Source organism: Varanus komodoensis, unplaced genomic scaffold (assembly GCF_004798865.1).
Source record: "Varanus komodoensis strain SLA01 unplaced genomic scaffold, ASM479886v1 scaffold9, whole genome shotgun sequence".
Taxonomy (NCBI): domain Eukaryota; kingdom Metazoa; phylum Chordata; class Lepidosauria; order Squamata; family Varanidae; genus Varanus; species Varanus komodoensis.
The window spans coordinates 25,596,110-25,611,090 of record NW_025336598.1 but is presented as its reverse complement, the minus strand read 5'-3'; the positions used below and the strand labels follow the sequence as shown (position 1 = coordinate 25,611,090).

The window sequence follows — 14,981 nt, the reverse complement described above, 5'->3', positions numbered from 1 at the left end:
TCAAAGTATTTATTTGACAAATGTTGTAAAATAAGCAATAAACACCTCTCTCTAAAGAATAAAAATAACAAGGAAAGTCTAAAATTAATTCTGAGATTCTTTTATGTACAGTTTGTGCTATATTTTATCAATGCAAAACACACTCCTGATTTTTGGCAAAACACTATGCAGAAAGTCTCTTGCTGCAACTTCATGTACAATCACTAAGTACATTCTCTCTTTTTGCAGTCTTATTAGTACATGCAAGTGCAAATGTTCATCAGTAAAATAGTGCACAATAGAATCAAGCTGAGCTTCTATTATTCTGGTTAAGACTAGCCATCAAGCATTTTGAAGCATTTTACCATGTAATTAAATCTGGGAAAAAGTACACCCGACAGAAGGATCTGGACCAATAGGATTGGAAACAAAGTCAGGTTCTTCGGAACTCTAAAATACAGGGAGAAACGTAGATATGGAGAATTTTGGAGGCAGCCCTGTTCCAAGGAATATGGCTTTTAGGAGATTGCCTTGTTTAATCTCAAATAAAAGCTCTCTATTCAGGGTAGAAGAATTTGTGGGTCACCAAGTCCTATCTTCCAGCACTGGTTCATCTCAAGCAACTAATCCCATTTTAATTCATATGCAGCATCCCTGCTTACTACTTCATATATGTGGTATATGAAGTATTAAAGCTTTTACTTCCTTTCTCCTCCACTCTTTCCCTCTAAAGTTGTCTTATGGTCTCTCTCATAGTAACTGGGCTCCTTACCAGACTTTGGAATCAGAAAAGAAAAGGCAAAATAAGCGGTAAAGATACAGATGAAGTAAGTCAAATCAGGTCAAGTAAAGCAAGTCAAGTCAATCAGGGCTCCTTCCAGAATTCTTTATATCAACATTTATTCCTGTGTTATGGTCTTCCAAAGTATCTGGTCTTATTTCCAAAGTCACAAGTACATATTAGGGTCACGCCATTCTTCCATTTCTTTATTTCAGAGATTTTTGAACATTTTATTACTTTCTAGTCCTAGGGGATTCATGCAAAGAGAACCAGAAAACGCTATTGGTACACTGGTTCCTATCCTCAGCAAGTTTAACTATTTCATTACTGTATTAGATTTACATCCCACTTTTTTCCCACAACAAACTTGAAGTGGCTTATGTCATTCTCTTCCTGCCCCTCTCCACCTTATCTTCAGAACCACAACCCTGTGGGGCAGGTTGGCCTCAGAGTCTGTGACTGACCCAGAATCACCCTGGTGGCTCTATGGCTGAGCAGCGACGGTAGAACCCAGATCATCTGAGTCCCAGTCCCACATTCTTAACCCACACACCACCCTGACACTCACTGGGGGTGGCTGCCATTTAGCTGTTGATTCAGCAAAGGGCTGGAGTCAACTGAAGTCTGAAAAGGCTGGCCAAGCCTGGCTTTTCAATGGGTCTTCCTCTGTGGCTTGCTGCCTGTAATCTGTAAAGGACTCTTGGCTGTTTCTGCAAGCTCATATTGCATGAGTAGGGATCAGAGAAGATACAGAAGAGCGATCCACAGTGTCAGCTGAATGGGAATGCAAAGAAGGGAGTGCTGAGGGCTAACTCCTACATGTATAGATCTGTGGGTCCTCTGGATCAATATGTTCCAAGATCTAAGCACTAGACTTTATCTCTCTTTTCCTCACACTACATGAATGACACTGTTAAAAATACTTGAAATTCCGCTTCATTTTTATATTTCACTACAACCTTGGCAACAAGCTATCTTCACAATCTGGGTGCAACTGCTCCTCACCCCCACCCAGCAGCCTTCACTACCTCTTAAAATCAAAGTAGTCAATTGTTTTCCATGGTCCCCATTAGGATGAAGTGAACTAGATCTGCCAAAAGCAATATAGTGTTGCATTCAATTAGCATTCAGCTTTGAGACGTCTCAGCTCCTGAGATCTTTAGGACTGATAATAGGCAACCATGACATGTTCTGCATGAAATAAGATGATGACAATATGGAAAGTGGATACATGTTGGATGCTAAAGTAACTTTGAAGGAGGACTGGGCCTACAATTGTCTTTGCTGATTCTGAGCGGCAGATACCTGAAAAGCACCATGGGTTGGCAGGAAACAACCCGTGGTGGATTGGATCCAGTGGATTGGATTGTAGTTTGGATCCAGTTGATGGAGATGCACTTGATCCTTTCCCATCTGCTACTTCTTTTCTGCATGTCCTGTCAGCAGCTGCTGCTTTCCTCAGCTGCATGAATTGGGGAAAAGCAGAAGGTGGAAAGAGCTCACTTGCCAATGGCTCTTTCATATGCAACATGCAGTTAAGCATGGTGAAAATTTTGATTAAGTTTGATCTTGATAAGATTTCCCCACATTTGCAATGTCCAACATAAAAAATTACAGAAGAGAAAGAAACAGATTAGTCCATTCGGGCTCAGGTCACTGAGTGCTTAGCCTTTAGAGGTATAGATTTGCATCCCTGCTTGTTCAACTGTGTTAGTGCTGAACTAGGGTACCCACCTTTTTCCTGATAGGCTCCTTTTTTTAACAGGTACCTAGCAGGTAGATACTACATAGTCCTTCCCATACTGGGAATTCCTATTGCATTTGGTTAGTATGGATGAGAATTTCAGTTCAGCATGTTTTTGCTGATAATTTACACAAAATTTGCCACATTGCTTGTATTTAGAATTTGAGATTTTAAAAATACATATGTGGAAGACAATGGAAGACAATTAGCCATTCCATCATTTGGTTTTACTGCTATATTTCTCCAGTGATGAACCAGAATTTACAATGAGTCCATGTGATTTCCTCTAAGACCTTATTTCCAATGTGTAATGTTCTGCACTGATTTCTTTCTGCCAAAGGATGATGAAATGGCAGGAAGGAAACAGAGATAAGAATGCATGATAGAGGAATAATAAGTATAAGGTAGCAATATTTAGACCCATTGAAAGTGTCTACAGGGCCACAGGATAATTTGAATTCACAGAAACATGGTCAGAGAAAATGCATCAACTCCAGAGCTCCACAACACTCCCCTGTATCCTCATAGGCAGTTTGGAAAGAACTGAACTGGCTACTCTCTGAGAACAAAAAAGTGACTTCAGAAAGGCAGTTAAGGGGAAGAAACTGGAGAAGCCAGAATATGAGCTACCCTTATACCTCTCCAGGCTACTTCTGCTTCTCACCAAGGTTCTGTAGCTACATGGGTAAAAAATGTTTCCTCTGGCTTATGGGACCATAAGGCTCTGGGTTTAGGAGCTGAGCCCATTGCCACAGAATTGCACCCTAAGGATTCCCTTCCTCTAGCTGGGATTTGCTGGTAGCTTCACTTCCACTGAGGAAAACCTTCACCCACAGAAAGCAGCCTCTTCAGCACCTCTTCCCTAAATGGAGCAGACTTCTTGATCAGCATTCCAAAGGATTTTTTGAAAAATATATAGAATTTACATTGGCATAGGCAACCTATTCTTGGTGTTCTGAACCAGAAACTGCAGAATTCTTGACAATTGGCTATGCTGGCTGGGGTTTATTGGAGTTACGGTTGAAAACATTGGAGGGTTACCAGGTTCCCTGGAAAACTTCCAGTTCTTTTAAAATATGACACAGAAGGGTAGCCATATCAAATTTTAATTCAGTGTTATGGGCTTGAAAACGAATTGTAAAAAGCCTGAAATTCTGTTTCCTAATAATAATGTTCATTTGCCTGTAATCTTAGCAATCTTAGTTCAATTGTTCCTTGTCTCTCCAGAATCCTTGCTTAGAATGAGCTCCACTGGTTCCAGCTAACTTTTAGGTTGACTCTCATCTGGAGTTTATATCACTGCACTTTATGATCTATCTTTATTATTGGAACAATATTTTTGGAGCCAGGGTAGGGGAGTTGAGTCATCCCACTGCCATCTTGGGTTGCTGAATCCAAGATATATGGGAAATGCATATCGAAAAAGCATCCATTGCTGAGTTTCAGAGACTCAATAAACTAATATTTCTTCTGAGGCTAAAGTTTTCTTTTAAATGTCTATTGGGTTTCCAGTGAAATCAAGGAGAACAGTGTGTACATATCTGAGATTGTCCATCAGAGTGCAAGAGACGATCAATGAATAAAATTAAGCAGGTATAAGCTCTTTCTTATTTCAGTATCTCCATTGATTTGTTCCTGGAACCCCAGGGTTTCAGACTTCTTTTCAATTTTATTTACAGCTCTGAAACCAAAGAATACCAGGTTATACAAAACAGCACACCTCAGAGTGCATTATTTTAAGCTGGAATAGTGCAAGGTTTATAGTATTTGGCCTATAAGTTAAATATGGAGTATGTAAATATTCCTGAGTGGATCTCTACATGAGAACTTAATATATTGTTATAAATTGTTACAAGATCATAGTAAAGATAGCCATGTATGGCCACTTGCATACCAAGGACAGGAGTGGAATACCTTTGGTTTGCATTTTAATACCAACCTAGTTCAACTTCCCAAACTAATATGTAAACCAGAATGCAATTATCCTATAGATTTTGCCATTCTTTGAATTTTACAATGCAGTTCTCGTTTCAGGAGAAGCATAAAAACATGTACATACTGAGGAAATTTGCATGCAAAAATCCATACCTTAGGGAACTGTGTGTATAAAAAGCATATATTAGAGGAAAGCATTTACAAAAAGTGTACAGAATAAGAGAAAATGTATATAAAACGAAATACACATTTTAATGCACACAAGTGTGCTTTCATACAAACTCTTCAAAACCAAACATGCAAAGTGATTGGAGGCAATAAAGACTTTTCTTCTTTTTTAACCCCCCCCCCCCCAGGAATCTTGGTTAAAAGGGCAGGAAGTTTAAGCCTTCACTCTCAGTCCTGAGATGAACTGGAGCCATGTGTAGTTACATTAAATTTAGTAAGACAGAATGCATAGTTTGGGCCCCAACTCAACTTGAAGCAGCCATTGAGATTGCAGGACTGTTGTATTGCTGTAAGCTTCAGCACAATCTACCTTGTACAGTTCCCACTGTGTAGGGTACTTTAGTACAACACTTCAGGGCTGTTGTAAACACTAAACTGCAGCACTTAGTGCCTTAGTCCCTATTGCATGTGGCCGGTTTTCAGTCTTGTTTTATTCCTGTTACCTCCTCATATTTTATACCAGATTTTAGCAGACTGGCTTCCCATTATATTCTTATCAGGTAGGTTTTTGTAATCGAATCTGTATCTTTAGCATATTGACTTTGTACTGTTATGTTTTCTTACAAAGTGCACTATTCTAGTTTAAAAGAAGTGTGTGATGCAAAGAAAACCTTTCATGGGTATCCTGCAAATAAAAATAAACTACATTGCCATCAACTCCTGGCTCTGTGTCACTGCCCCTTCCAAAATGCAATAGAAACAATGAACAGCATTATTTCTGGAATTTGCATTAGCACACATGTTGTTCTTATTGTTGGGTTTTCCATTCATTTTGTAGGCAGCTCCCACTTCCATCCCTGTGGACATTTTTTTTAAAAAATCACTTCCCATTTAAAATCATTAAAAAAAATCACAAAACAGGACATTACTGGAATTGATCTTAGGCTTGTTTGATCTGTGCTTTAATGCATGCCTAGAGCCACTCATGCACATTTCAGAGAGACCTAGAAAGGTGAGCAAAAGATGATTAGCAAATTGCAAATGACTGTATCTCCTTAAAGATGCTGCTGTACCTCCTGGTCCTTAAAGAAGGACAGCCTAATTGTGGATTTTCCCAGTTATGAATATTTCTACTGCCATATTAGGTCTAGTGTTACTACAATAATATGGGCAGTATGACAATGTGATAATGTGAGCTGTCTGGTGTTTCTGGTTACTAGAAATTACTGTTCTAGAAAATTTAGGATTGTGATTCAGAGAAAGAGAGAGGGAGAGGGAGAGGGAGACAGACAGACAGACAGACAGACTCAGAGAGAGCATGATCCAGTACTTTCAGGGAAAATTGAGCAAATTCTTAAATTTCTTTCACTGGAATCAGTGGAACTTAAATGTCCTTAACTTTGACTGAATTGTGCCCATGCTTTCAGCCTAGGGATGACAGATCTGAATCTCAAATAAAACCCATTTGCTTAGTAAATTACCTTTCTTGTCTGTAAAATCAGGGATATGATTATTTTAAACAGACCCATTGTACATTTCATACACATCATCATCATCATCATCATCATCATCATCATCATCATTATTATTATTAAGAGGTGTTCAGAAAACGTGGCCCATTTTGTCATATGGTAGCATAGCTGCCTATTGCCTAAGACTAGGAAGGAGGAGAAATAAACAGATGTGGGAAAGTTGCAATGAAAGAAACATTGTTATGGTAGGAATCAAAGGGTTGGTCACAGTGAAATAAATACCTTCACGATGGCAAATGTTTTCTGGGGCAGGGGGAGCTGAATCTGACAGTGCTCAAAGCAGGTGTTTGGTGCAATTTAAAATATACCTAATTATTTTTTAAAATGAGGTTATTCTAGAAGACGATGCTGCAATCATTTTCTGGAAAGGCATAAGCTGAGCAGGAAGAAGAAGGGGGAGCACCATTTCTGCTCTTTATCCTCCTTCCTGAGGCTGTGTTGTTTGCTTTCTTGCTTTTTTCCAAGTCCCCCTTTCATCTTGCTGAAACCAGTGGAAGAGAACTGTAAGGCTGACATGAATCAGCTTGGAAGAATCTCTTGAGGCACAGGGCAGAATCTAATATTTCGAGTGGATTTCTGCTCATGTGATGAGAATTTATCCTCTTCTCCTCCCCATGCAGCCATCCATGGCCTCCCAAAATATGCTCTGGAGGCTCCCCCAACTTTTTCATCAGCAGGATGAGCTATCTGGAGATGCCATCCATAATCCACTACTGACCGTGAGCAGGTCTACCTCTGTAAGCTACCAGCTCCCAGGATGGAAAACCACATTGGTACCATATGTAAGCTACTCCTTAGAGTTCATTAAAGGACAGCATGGAATACAAAAGTCATACATAAACAACAAATTCCAGGTTCTAGGCACCATAGAAGAAAAGCAACGGTCATGCAGAATATGTGATATGAATGCCAATCAGGACTTCTCTTCAGGAGGGCTTCATTGTGTATTTGTGATCCTTCACTCACAGAAGTTGGAGCACCCTTTGCACAATGCCCTTCTCCTCAAGAGCCCAACCCCATTTTCAACGGTGTGATTAGTAAGGATAATGAGCCAATACATGTTAAAGGCTACATACTCTAGCAATTGCACTATGCCGCAGCACCACCTTGTGGCTGCATCTTACAGCACAGAATAGCCTTCTGCAACCTGGTGGCCTTCAGAGGCTTTTGGACTGCAACTCCCGGAACTCCCATCCAAAAGGGCCATTGACTAGTAATTCTAGATTTTGCAGTCCAAACATGTCTGGAAGGCACAAAGTTGGGGGAGGCTGACATGGAGGAAGGCAAAGAAAGCAAAACCTAAGAAAAGAAGCACGTGTAAGTGATGCTCTCTTTGGGACCACTAAATAAGGAGGAAGGAGATCCAGTGACTGATATGAGGGAACAGGCACAGACGCTAAATGACTATTTTGCCTCTGTGTTCTCCACAAAGCAGGACGGTGGATATCCGCATAGGAGATTAGATGAGGCTGGGGACTTAGGGGCACAGATTAGAGTCACCCCCCCTTGTAGTCGAGGGGCTCCTCAGGGCATTGGACATTACAAAGGCACCAGGCCCTGACGGGTTATACCCGAGAGTACTTAGAGTTGGCAGGGGTTCTCTCACACCCGCTGGCCTCCATTTTTGAGGCCTTGTGGAGAACGGGTGAAGTTCCAGAGGACTGGAGGGTGGCATCAGTGGTCCCAATTTTCAAAAAGGGTAGTAGAAAGGACATGGGGAATTATAGATCGGTTAGCCTTACGTCCATTGTAGGAAAAACAATGGAAAGGCTCATAACAGAGAGAGATCTAGTGATGCTAGATAGGGAAGGGAGGCTGGCAGCCACACAACACGGCTTCCGCAAAAACAGATCCTGCCAGACAAACCTTGTGGAACTCTATCACAAGGTTTCGAGATGGCTAGATGGAGGGGATGCAGTGGATGTGGTATACCTGGATTTCAGCAAGGCCTTTGACAAAGTGCCCCATGATATCCTGGTGGAGAAACTGAGGAGTTTTGAGATACACCAAAGCACTGTCTGGTGGATTAGGGCATGGTTGACTGACCGAAAGCAGAAGGTAAACATTAGCGGTGAATCATCGGGATGGCGGCAAGTGACAAGCGGGGTCCCCCAGGGCTCTGTCCGGGGGCCGATCCTGTTTAATCTTGTCATTAATGACATGGAAGAAGGGGTGAACAGTCTGCTGATCAAATTCACAGACGATACTAAAACTGGAGCAGTGGCCACAACTGAGGAGCAGGTACTCCAGATCCAAAAGGATCTGGACAGACTATGGAAGTGGGCAGGAGATAACAGGATGGCATTCAATGTGGATAAGTGCAAGGTCTTGCACTTGGGGCATAGGAATAGCTGTCATAAGTACAGGTTAGGTGATAAGTGGCTGGAGAGCAGCTCTTGTGAAAGGGACCTCGGGGTGCTGGTTGACTGCAGGCTAACCATGAGTCAGCAGTGTGATGCAGTGGTCAAGAGGGTGAACGCCACCCTTGGTTGCATAGCCAGAAGTGTGGCTTCTAGATCAAGAGAGGTATTACTACCACTCTACACGACTCTAGTGCGCCCGCAATTGGAGTATTGTGTTCAGTTTTGGGCCCCTCATTACAGAAAGGATATAGCCAGGTTGGAGTCAGTGCAGCGTAGGGCCACAAGGTTGGTGGCCGGTTTGCAGGGGATGCCATATGAGGCGAGACTGAGGGAACTGGGTCTCTTCAGCCTGGAGAAGAGGAGACTCAGAGGGGATATGTTGGCGACATACAGGTATGTGAGGGGATGTCACATGGAGATGGGTAGAGACCTGTTCTCCCCTGCAGAGGAAGGCAGGACACACTCCAATGGAGCAAAGCTCAGGGAGCCAAGGTTCCATTTGGATGCCAGGAAGCACTTCCTGACAGTTAGGACCCCGAGGATGTGGAATGGGCTTCCACAAGAGGTCATTGAGGCCCCATCGGTGCGGGTGTTCAAGGATAGGCTGGACGTCCACATGGTGGGCATGTCGTGAGTGGAGCCGACTGGTGCCGGAGGTCAGACTAGATGGCCTGGGAGGTCCCTTCTGACTCGCTCTGTTTTCTATGTTTCTCCTGCAAACAAAATAGAAAAAGACACTTCCCTGAAGTACTGGGTTGAATGCCACATGTAGAGAAGTCCTGAATCTCAGTTAAGCCATCACGAGACTGTTGAATCGATTGATCATGGTACACGTATTTGTATAAGAGAGAAAAAGACCATACATACTGCTGATACTTCACATGATGCCTTTTACAGAGCATCATATTTATGACCCTACTGGCATGAAAGCCTTCCGTTAAGCTGACAGTGAGCCACCGTTTCTACAAAGAATGAGAACCATGTGACAGACTCACAATGATTTTAAGCATTCTAGTTCTATCTCCCAGAACCGCTTGTAGGTATGTGCTGGCACAACTCACAGTCGTCTCCATACGCAGACATGGAGACTTACCAGCAGACACAATAGTTACCAAACCATAAGGTCATCTTAAAACCAGGGTCAAACTTGAGACAGCAATCCCCTTTAAATGGAATATTTTTGTTCCGTCTAGTAACTCAGCTACTCACTTAAACTTCATGAATTGCAAAATAAATAGAAGTAAAATAGGCTTTGTTTCAAAAACAAAGACAGTGTATTCTGTAAAGGTCTGAGCTGAGATCTAAAAGAATTTTGAATGAAGTATCAATATTGTAAGAAGTCAGGGCTTTAAAAAAAAGATCTTGAAAGTGAATTTCACAAAACACAGGGAAGTTGGTGGAAGTTTTATTTTTCCATTGTCTTGAGAAAACTATTTTACCTAAGCCATTGGGCCATGTGTATTGGACATCATCTTTTAAATATATTTTCTCCTATTATTGTTGTTTTTCTTTGTTTGTTCACTTTACACTTTCAGGCTTGAATCTCCAACAAGATCTTTGATAATGGAGGCTCCAAAGGGAATACAAGTGAGTGCAGCTGCAGGGGACTTGAAAGCCACCTGTAGAAAGGAGCTACACTTGCAATCCACAGAAGGGGAGGTAAGCATGATCAGAGCACCAGGGCACACACAGAAATTATCTAGGTGTCAGACACAACTCATTACTGCAGCAAAGTGCAGTCAAAAATCTCTGCATTTAAAAGCACTTCCAGCTGTTTGCTCTCTTCAGACACTTACAGCACAATCCAGTGCATGTTTATTTGCGAACAAGTAGAATCCAGCTTGCTATCTGTAACTGAAGGGGGACTGAAATTTTTAAAAATGTTTTAGTCCTTTCTACAAGAAAACAGAAAGAGGGCCAAAATTACCTCCCAGGGAAGGAAGTACCACAAATAGGGAGCTATCATTGAAAAATTACTGACTTTTGTGACCACCAGTCTAGCTCAAGCTTACTGCCTGGGAAGGTTCATGTGGGTGCAGGTAGTTCTTCAAGTCACCTGTCCCAAACTATTGAAGGGTTAATGGAAAGGTCAAAGTCATACCTTAAATCAACTCAGAAACAAATAGTCAACCGGTATTGTTGGTATGGAATTGGTGTAAATTTGTCCAAACGCTTAGCCCCAACAAGAATCCAAGTAGCTGCAGTACTGGAAGCCTCCAAACATTCTGAAAGGGAGAGTATTTGAGTACATTACAGCAGTCTATTCTGCTTGTAACAGAAGCAGAACAGGTTTGGTGTGTCTGATACTTGGATGGTCAATTCCAAGAAAGATTAAAACCTATTCCTTTGTCCAACCAAGTTTGAGTTATGCAAATAACATTAGCATATATTCTTCTTGAGTCAAGTCAGAGATGGTTAAACTTTCCATGAACCCACCTGGCATTCACCCACAAAACCTTCAAACTAAAAGGGATTGGAGTTAAGACATCAGTACGGCTGAGGCTGGAAGTGGGGTATGAAAAAGGGATAGTGCATAGATATCCAGTAGTTAAAATGTTGCAGTGTAATTTGGGATATCCTGGTTCTAGTTTCCATTTAGGCATGAAGTTCATTGGGTTGTTGTGAGAGTAAAATGAAGAGTACGATGATTTACGTTGCCTTAGATTCCTTATAGGGGAAACAGGAGTATATACAGACAATCAATGGGTCATCCCTTCCGTTGAACCTCTGCTTCCCAATACCATAATATCCCACACTCCTCAATGTTCCTCACCATCCCTTCCTAGCTTATTCCACCCATCTCAGCAGAAACAACCTTCAGTATAACTTCACATGCTTAGAAATTAGAATTTACACTTCCAGCTCTGATAGTAATAAATAAATAAATGGAAATTATTAACTAGATAGCAACCTATTTATCTAGTAAGAAATGGTGACACTTACAATGTAGCCCTATGAATTGCAGCCTTGATTCTTGCAAGCCTCTGAAAAGAGAGCTTGACAAGCATCCACTGGAGATGGAGAGGAACAGCAAAAGTGATCTCCACCTCTCCACCCCTCCCATTCTGTGGCAGCCATTTTTCTGTCATTTAGTCATTCCACCATAAAACTATGATCTACTTTAATCATTTGTGGGGTGAAATACATTCCTCCCCAAATTTCTTACCCATGTTCTCTTCTCAGCCACCTCAGAACAATACTCTTCTAATCTCTATGTGAAATAGACCTTATTTCACCAGAAGGTTTTTTACATTCTACAATCCTGCCTAACTATCAAACTGTCCACTTTCCAGTGGCTTAAATTCTTATCAATAACAGATCTACCACAGCCTCTCCTAAATGATAGTAATGATTTGGGAATATTGGAATGAATGAAAACAAATATGAAGAATAGCATCTTCACTTTAGCTCACTTTCCAAATTTAAGTATAGCAGTGCACAGTAATGTGCAAATATCATTGCTACCTGAGTGATGAAAAAAACATTTGCTGTTTTTTCTTTCCTAAATAGAATTGATAAATCGACCACAGATAATCAGTATGGCCAAAGAGTGTTGTGCGGTGCTTTCCATTTTCAAACACTTCACCAACCTTGAAGTGTTTATGCACCATGTCCCCTGCCTCCAGCTTTCTATCAATATTTAACCATCAGCCCAAGCATGTCTTGCATCAGAGTAACGGCTTGGATAGTGCAAAGAAAGGCTTCCTTTCCAGCCGTTACTCTGCCATGGCATCCCATTGAATTCTACGGACTTGCTTGCATCAGTCCCCATGGGTGTGTTCCTTGGCAGCAGCTCTCATATTTATTACTGATTAAATTGACCACAAATACATTATGAAATGGCAGTGTTATTTACAAAAACTAACAGCTTTGGAGGCAAATGGCTACTCTGAAGGTGCAATTGTCAACAGGAAAATGGCACTAGCAAAAGTATTTTAAGACACACCCACCCACCAGTCCTCATCCTGAAAAACAGAGCAGTGTCTGCCTTTTATACAGAAATGCACCTGAGGAATCCCAAGCATGGGGCTGAGCTACATCGTCAGAGTTACATATACTTTGACCCATGCAGTAGCCTCGTCCCTTGAGACTGGTAGATGAGAAGGCCCCTGGGTACTCCCCAGTGAACTGCAGGAAGGTCTTACTCTGATGTAAATGGCCCGACCATCTTGCCATAAACCTGGCAGAGCAATAACACACCATTTGTGTGTGTTAGCAGAAATCCAGAATGAATGCAAATGACTTCCGATTTCTAGCAATTTGACCCAGGGATTCTGCAGTGGAATACTGTCTCGAGGTCAGACATTATGGGTAGGCTGACAACTGCTAATTCATAATTCATCAATTCCAAACCAGATTCCATGGACTTGCAAGCCAACCAACCTTCCTTCCTTTCAACTTTCTGAAATTGTGTGAAAAGGCAGTCACATGAAAATATGAAAGTCTCAGGAAATATGCTAATATAGATCCCATTTTAAATAACAGCATCTACATTTTATCTGTCTCTGATCTCTCTTCAGCCTCTGCTGGCTAGCACTCTTTTCTGATTATTGCTTGTACGCTGAGTTGAGAAAAATATGCAAAAAGCTACATGGCAGAGACAGTTATGTGCATTGCAGTAGACTCTGTAGTATACTTTTCTAAATGGGGAAACAATCCAATTCCACGTGGAGTGGATGATGAAAAAAAAGATGGTTGATAATCTGTGAAATGGAGATGGAATGGATTAAACAAAAACTGTGCAGCCCTGTTGTGAGGAAGGCAGGGCATTTGAGGGAAATGTCACGCCACTGGAATCCAATAGAATATCTCAATGCTTGTTTGGAAGGGTATATTTAAAGGGGCCCAGTCTGGATCATAACAGGCCCTTTCTGTCCCCATGCTAGGATCCCAATACCAGGATCCAGTACCTAATGTAAAAATAAAGGTGGTGGAGCAGTAGCTGCGAAATATTTAAAATAATGTCAGTTTTGCGACTTAGTGCAAAGGCATCAGAGTTCTGGCCACAAAGGAGATGATAAGGATTGGAAGAGAAAGGAAAGATTGCGTAGCTATCACTTTTCTGAAAACATAGCAGCTGTAAAACTGGTCATGGATTTGTTTTAGGAACTGCTAAGGATAAAGCAAGACCAGGTCCTCCAGGAGGTGACTGCCTCCACACACCATTTTAACTGATCTGACGGCTGCACATTTTGAGAAGGGCCTGAAAGGCTTCCAGGGCCCAGGGCCCTAGTGATGACAACCTCATTATGTGTTGTGAGGAGTAAGCACCTTGGGGATTTCTATTCTAGCAATAACAAAGCAATGCAATTCTCCTCACCATTGCAGCTTCTCTTGGAGGAATTCATTTTAGGAGCAGCCAGTTCAGATGCTTCCGGGTTCTGGCATGTTCCCATTTATGGCATCATTTGAAGTACATTGGCGCCGGGAAGGTTGCCAGTAGGCAGCACCCTTCTGACACTGGGAGGATCCTTCCCAATGCTCCACCACTTTCCATTATTTGCAAGGGTCTGTGAGTACTTAGGAGGTGCACCGGGCACAGAAAAGCTTTAAACGCTTCTATTCATGTGTTTGAGAGGTTGGACATCATGGGAACTACAGTGTGACAGCGACTAATTGACAGGCATGTATCAGTTCTACTCCTGTTACAGGAAGAGGTGCCTATTTTATGTAATTATCTTTGTGCTCATCAAAATAAAGTCCAATAACAATATAAGAAATGACCATACCTTTTCTCTTTTTCATTTTCTTCAGATATTTTTAAACGCAGACTCAATCCGACTAGGGAATCTCCCGCTGGGTTCCTTTTCTTCCTCCTCCTCTCCCTCAGCAAGCTCCTCAGCTCCTCGACAGACTATCTATGAGCTCTGTGTTTGTCCCAATGGTAAACTTTACCTTTCCCCAGCAGGAACAGGCTCCACGTGTCAGTCCAGTAGCAACATCTGCTTGTGGAGCTGAAAAGACTCCTGCTCCGTCCTCACACCAGAATAGCCTTTTCGTTACAGTCCCTCTGCTTCACGGTTCTGCTTGGTTTCCCTCATTCCATCATAAAGCTCCGAACACCCCACAGAGCGACCTCTTCCAGTGTAAGCAAAGAGTCAAGTGTGCCCTTCTTGTCTTGTTTCTGGACATTAAAGATGGAAGAAACAAGGGGGAACAGAAACGGCTGTCTTTGTCAGGAAACCTGGATCTTAATATCACCTTTTGTCCAAAAGGGAGAATAAACACAGGTGCCTTTGCTATATACAAAGTGAAGCACATTGTTTTAGATTTTTGCAGGAACTGTAAATGAGAAACTGCACACACACACACACAGACATATATATATATGTATACATGAATATATAGATATATAGCTATAGATAGAATACTATACAAATTTGCCCAGAATCTAAAGGTGAATTGAACTATTATGGTAACTCTACTTGTCTGAAAGCACAATTTCATATGCCCATCACTTTTGGATATAAACTTTTATC

The 14,981-nt window shown here is 41.7% G+C and overlaps 1 protein-coding gene across 3 annotated transcripts in view; it reads left to right on the top strand.

The window, feature by feature from the left end:
* Positions 1–14,460, top strand: part of SGCZ (sarcoglycan zeta) — a 247,296-nt gene extending 232,836 nt beyond the window's left edge. For all 3 annotated transcript variants that reach the window (XM_044418220.1, XM_044418222.1, XM_044418219.1), the window contains 2 exons: positions 10,038–10,161; positions 14,257–14,460. In XM_044418220.1, the coding sequence (XP_044274155.1) occupies positions 10,038–10,161; positions 14,257–14,460 (328 nt within the window). The remainder of the gene's footprint in view (positions 1–10,037; positions 10,162–14,256) is intronic.
* Positions 14,461–14,981: the final 521 nt, after the last annotated feature.